The 6707-nt window shown below is 31.3% G+C and overlaps 1 protein-coding gene across 1 annotated transcript; it reads right to left on the bottom strand.

The window, feature by feature from the left end:
* Nucleotides 1-346: 346 nt before the first annotated feature.
* Nucleotides 347-964, bottom strand: LOC145095967 (protein NDR1-like). Its single transcript, XM_079033766.1, has one exon. It carries the CDS (start codon nucleotides 962-964, stop codon nucleotides 347-349), a length of 618 nt encoding a protein of 205 aa, XP_078889892.1.
* Nucleotides 965-6707: the final 5743 nt, after the last annotated feature.

Genomic DNA, 6707 nt, shown 5'->3' with positions numbered 1-6707 from the left:
GCCAGCTATCAACACATATCATCTCATTCCATTTTTTTTTATTTTGATTCATTTGTTGTATATGTTCTGTAAACAATAATAAAATTGCTACACTAATAGTTAGTTATCTAAAAAGGAAACAAAAATATCTAAAAGTTGTTGAATATAGATAGAAAGAAAAGATAAAATCAAAAAGACGATGTAAATAGTCTTAAAAACTTTTGAATCAGCCATCAATCTACAAATTTAGAGAACAATCCTTTTTGCTAATAACATTATTCTTATGGGGAACTTATTCATGAGAATGAAATCAAGGCAAATGACAACCACTGACCCATTGGAATTCATCACTGTGCGCGTTTCATGCTTAATAACCAACATCTGGTGGAGGTTTCCTCTTCAGCTTGGAATCAAGACCTGGCTCTACCATTCCAATAAACCCTGTCTGCATTTTGTTGCTGGTGGTGTAATCTACACCCACAAGACATCCCAACTCAAACTTATGCCTCTTCGTTCCAACCTTTTTGTACCTAAACGAACCAACTAAATCTACTCGAAAAACTATCATATTCGTCCCTTGCAACACTGTGGGGAATCCATTTGTTTCCACTTTGCCTCGCACGTGTCTAGCCTTCCCGTTACCTTGATAAAAGCTATCCAGCTTGTAGTCTGCCAAAATGGCAAGTGTGGATACATTTGGGAAGTAAGAAAATGTGATATTTATTTGATCCGGGTAATGAAGACCTATTGCTTTGTTTTCGTTCTTTAGCTTGAGATCGAAGTGGATAGCCAAGTTTGTGGGAGAATTATCATTTGATCTGGTCATGTTCAAGATTTGATTATGGAATAGATTAACTGAAAACGAGGGAGTAGATGGCCATGCGAATAGATTTACTAGGACAGGCATTAGAACAAAGAGACCCAAGGAAAGAGATATCACAATAAAACAAGCAATAACAGTGCCATAGTTCACACTGCATGCCATAAAATTGTCGAAAGTGATCAAATAGGATATGATCTTTTCACCTTTTTTTGTCAAATAAAAAGGAAATGGGATTGTATACTGGTATGGAGATGATCGTTAAAGATATTTATAGGCGAAGAAAGTGGAACCGTGGGTATTACTTGGTGTTTTTGTCTGGTTGGCAAATTCAAAGATTGAATTTCTGGAACTTTTCTTTTCAAGAACCCTTAAATAACTAACCATATTTTATGTATAGGAATCTAAAAGTCGCAAAGAAGACTTAACCTATGTTTCTTGGAAATTCAAGGAGTTTTTTTTGATAATGGTGTCGTTATCTAGTAAGTTTACAAAAATGAGGATGCTAGAATACTATTTCCAAAAATGGTGCGGTGGCCCCACCATTAGTTTCATTTGTGTCCCTATCAGTTTTAGGTTTAACCCTTTCAACTAATAATATGTTACCTTTATTTCCTTTATATTAAACTAGGCGAATGCCCGCGCGTTGCACAGACATAACTATATAGTTGAAGTCTTTACAAATATATGATTTTTAAATATAACAATAGCGTTGTTGTTAAATTTGATATAATAATTTTTATATACTAAATTGATATAATATATTGATTATTTTGAATTATATGATAATATATATACATCTATCATAACTTCATAATCTCAATCGTTTGAAAGACTTCTACCCGTGACTTACACATGAAAAAAAATTAAATATAATATATAGTTTAATGTTATTTATAGTTGTTATTGTCAATTAATTTTTTAAATTTTATTTGCTTAATATTTTAATTTCTAACATTATAATTATTTAAAACATCAAACATTATTTTTTTTATTTTAAAGGTAAGAATATATAATCATTTATATAGAGTTATTTTTAACTATTGTTCTTGAAAGTTATTTTAAACTACTTATTTGAAAAACTTTTAAGAATTATAAATATATATTTAGGAAATATTTCAGTTAATCTGATATTACAATTTAGTTTTTGCATTTATGACTACAATTTATCACTATTAACTATTTACAAAATATTCTTTGGTTATTCAAGTGGAATTGAAATTTATATTTAAGTTAACATTGTAATGCGCAGAAACACCTATATAGCTGAAGTTTTTATAAAAATATGTTTTTTTTTAATATAACAATAACGTTGTTGTTAAATTTGATATAATAGTTTGTATACTAAATTCAAATAATATATTGATTATTTTGAATTATATGATAATATATACATCTATTATAACTTCATAATCTCAATCGTTTGAATGAATTCTACTTGTGAGTTACACATTAATAAAATTAAATTTAATATATGGTTTAATGTTATTTATATTTGTTATTATTGTTAACAAATTTTTTAAAATTGATTTGCTTAATGTTTTAAATTCCATCATTGTAATTATTTAAAACATCAAACATTATTTTTTGATTTTAAATGTAACAATATAATCATTGATATAGAGTTATTTTTAACTATTGTTATTATAAGTTATTTTTAGTTACTTATTTGAGAACTTTTAACCATTATAAAAATATGTTTAGTAATATTTTAGTGAAATTGAGATTGCAATTTAGTTTTAACATTTACCACTACAAATTATCACTTTTAACTATTTATAAAATATTTTTTTGATTTTTAAATGGAACTGAAATTTATATTTATGTTGACATTGTAATGTTATATTTTAGTTAACAATTTAAGCATTTTATCCAAAATGTTCAAGGGTTGTAACTTTAAACTGATAATGGTTTACATATAACAACATATTAAATCTAATAAATTAAGTATAATATGTTAAAAGTTAAAGACATAACTTTGTAAGTAGAAGTAAATATATTATTTAAAAATTAAAATTTAGTTGACTTATGATTACACTTTAGGTTTGATATTTATTTAACCTTATTAACCAACTTATAATCATTATTAGAAAGACACTACAATTTATCACTTTTAACTATTTACAATATATTATTTGGGTTGTTTAAGTTAACCTAAACTTTATATTTAAGTTGACCCTATAATGTCATTTTTAAATTAATAATTTAAGTGTTTTATACAAACTGTTCCAGAATTATATCTTTAAAATGATAATGATTTACATCCAACAATATATCAAAACTAATAAATTAAGTATAATATGTTAAAAGTTAAAAAACATAACTTTATAAGTAGAAGTACGTAATGATATTATTTTAATATTGAAATTTAGCTTATATATGACTACACTTTAGATTTGATATTTGTTTAACTTAATTAACAAAATTATAAATATTATTAGAGATGGGGGTTTCAAATGAATGTGGTGAAAGGAAAAAATACATGGGAGTTTCAAATGAATATGGTGAAAGGAAAAATGCTTCCTTTATAAGTATATAATGATTACATATTTTCTTGGTATCCTTTATATAAACAATATTATTTATATCTTTATTATAATAATTTATATTTAACTTTTATCTAAAATGTATGGAGTTAATGTTTATATATAAACTAGTTTATAATCCGTAAGAACCATGGTTATAAAATTAATTAAAATTTTATAATAAAAGTTTATAATTATTAATCAGATATTTTAAATAATTCATTTTAAATAAATTATTAATAAATACATATATCAAAATTTTAAAATTATTATAACTTCAAATTTAACATATAATTAGAAAATGTAAATTTGAATTTTGAAATGAGTTGCCTAATATATCTACATGATATAATATTACTAAGGAGTTGTATTAGAGTGACACTTGGCAAAAAGAGATTAAAACTATTCATTTATTAGAATAAGGATTAATAAACCATAACATTAAAGAATCTAGGAATGAACATTTGGATCGGGGAACCGGCTGGAAACGGTACCGGAACCGGAACCGGATAGAACGATCGGGCTAGGACCGGGACGACATTCTTGTGGATTTTTGGAACTGGAAATTGGTAGGAACCGGTCCAAAACCGGGAACCGAACCGGACCGGCTTAAATATAACCCATGTCTGTTGAACTTCCAATAGTTCTTGGAGGCCTAAAAAAACCGATCGGGCCATAGTACAAGACAAAAAAAAACATGGATTGCATAAACTAAAAATATCTCACTATAACAATAGATAAAATTTGTATTGATATTAACATAACAATATATAGAGGGGATTATAACAATTACTCCTATGAGAAAGGAGATAAACTAACATACAAATAAATACAATAAATACTAGAAATTATCCTCTAATACCCCCCTTCAATCGAAAAGGTGGTGGTCCAAGACGAAGCATTGCACGAAATTTCTCAAAGAGTGCACGCGGAAGACTTTTTGTGAAGATATCTGCCACTTGAAGATTGGTTGGGACAAACTTTGTGTATAATTTACCCGAGCTAACAAGCTCCCAAATAAAGTGATAATCAAAGTCAATATGTTTTACATGCTTGTGTGAGATTGGGTTCCGAGTCATAAATAGGGCACTTTTGTTATCATAGAGAAGCATAGGACGGTCCAGTGATAAAACATGCAATTCTCAAAGTAAATGGGTGATCTAAACAATTTCTGCAGCCGTGTTTTCCATTGCCCTATACTCGGATTCACAACTGGACCTGGAGACCGTTGGTTGTTTCTTGGCACTCCAGGAAACAAGATTTCCACCAAAAACCACTGAATAACCATAAGTAGAGCGATGTGTTTCAAGACAGCAAGCCCAATCAATATCAGAGTAACCGACGACAGAAGCTTTATGAGGACGACTATAAGTTAGACCAAAGGAAATGGTGCCTTTAACATACTGAAGTATTCTCTTAACAGCTTGGAAATGATCGATGGTTGGAGCATGAAGGAACTGAGAGACTTGATTAAGGGTATAAGATAAGTCTAGTCTAGTTATGGTTAAGTAATGAAGGGCTCCAACTAACGACATATAAAGTGTAGGATCAGAATACGGCAGGTCATCCACTGTAAAGGATTTATGTGGAGCCAAAGGTGTACTGACAGGTTTGGAGTCCAAAAGCTCAGCCCGCATGAAAATATCTCGAGCATATTTTGTTTGTGATAAGAAGAGACCGTTGTCCGTGTAGGCAACTTCAAGGCCAAGGAAGTAATTTAGTTCCCCAAGGTATTTTATGGAAAATTCGTGATTGAGATGAGAGATAAAGGTGGAAATGGCAGATTCATTGTTTCTCGTCAGAATGAGATCATCGACATAAACGAGTAGGTACATAATGCATGAGTCTTTGAGAAAAATAAAGAGAGAAGTGTCTGCACGGCTGCATATAAAACCATAATAAATAAGAAAGGCGCTTAAGCGTTGAAACCATGCACATGGTGCCTGCTTTAATCCATATAATGCCTTGGATAATTTGCACACATGATTTGCGAACTAAGGGTTGATGAATCTTGGAGGTTGTTCCATGAGACCATCTCAGTTAAGTTACAATTTAAGAATGCGTTTTTGACATCTAGTTGATGCAACTTCTAATTATTCAAGACGGAAATTGTAATGACAATTCGCACTGTGGATGCTTTGACAACCGGACAAAATGTGAGAGAGTAGTCGAGACCCGGGATTTGAGTATATCCTTGGGCAACTAATCTACCTTTGTAGCGTTTAATGGTTCCGTCTGAGTGCTATTTGATGCGATAGACCCATTTGGACCCTACAATGTTGGTAAGACCAGGAAGTGGTACTAAGGTCCACATGTTGTTTTGTTGCAAGACTCAAATTCTTCGTTCATGGCAGCCATCCATGTTGGATCTTTGGCTGCCATTTTAAAACTTTTGGCTTCATTGTCGATACTAATGCAACATGAAGACAGTTAGCGAGGGAAGCTAGATCAACTTGATGTTTTGGTCGAAAAATACCAGCCTTGGACCTGGTAATCATTGGATGACTTAATACAAAAGATTCAGGTGATGACATAGGCGACGATGTGCTTGGAACCGGATGATCAGATGAAACAGGAGCCTATTCAACAGGGGTTGTAGTAGACGAAATAGATGGAGAAGGATAAGTTGCATCTGTATGGACCTGTTCAAGTAAAAGAGTGGTAGGTGGGTCTCGATGTTCGTCTGGTGGCTTGCAAAGAGCAAATGGTGATGATTTTGTAGTATGCTCATTAGCTTTGGTAGGTGGATTAAGACTAGTTGGCACATCAAGAGATGATGAAGACTTTGGAAGTTCTTCAAAAAAAAATAGTAAGAATTAATTGAGATAAATTTAGGTCAAGAGATGTACCATGAAACGGGAACACTTGCTCATTAAATCGTGCATGTCGGGTGATGTAGACACGAGAAGATGTTGAATCGAGAAACATGTACCCTTTATGTTGTTGACTATAGCCAATAAACACACATAGGATGCTTCGAGGTTCAAATTTGTGTTTGGAATAGTCACGCAAATAAGGGAATACCTGACATCCATATGTACGAAAGTTGGTATATTGTGGGTCTTGATTGAAGATCAAGCGAAATGGTGATTGGTTTGCCAATAATGGAGTAGGTAAACGATTAATTATGAATGTAGTTGTGGTAAATGTATCAACCCAATAACATGCAGGAACTTTATTATTAAACAACATTACTAAGCCAGTTTCCACAATATGCCTATTTTTTCGTTCCGCTCGACCGTTTTGCTAAGGTGTGTACGGACACGAAAACCTATGAAGTGTGCCATTGTCTTCAAAAAAATTCGAATTGTGTGATTCACAAATTCCGTGCCACCACCGCTTTGAAACACCTTTATCTTTCTCGAGCATTGAGTTTGAACAAG

This window comes from Lactuca serriola, chromosome 3 (assembly GCF_051521515.1).
Source record: "Lactuca serriola cultivar US96UC23 chromosome 3, Lser_US96UC23_V15, whole genome shotgun sequence".
NCBI classification, from domain to species: domain Eukaryota; kingdom Viridiplantae; phylum Streptophyta; class Magnoliopsida; order Asterales; family Asteraceae; genus Lactuca; species Lactuca serriola.
This window is presented reverse-complemented; position numbering and strand designations above follow the sequence as displayed.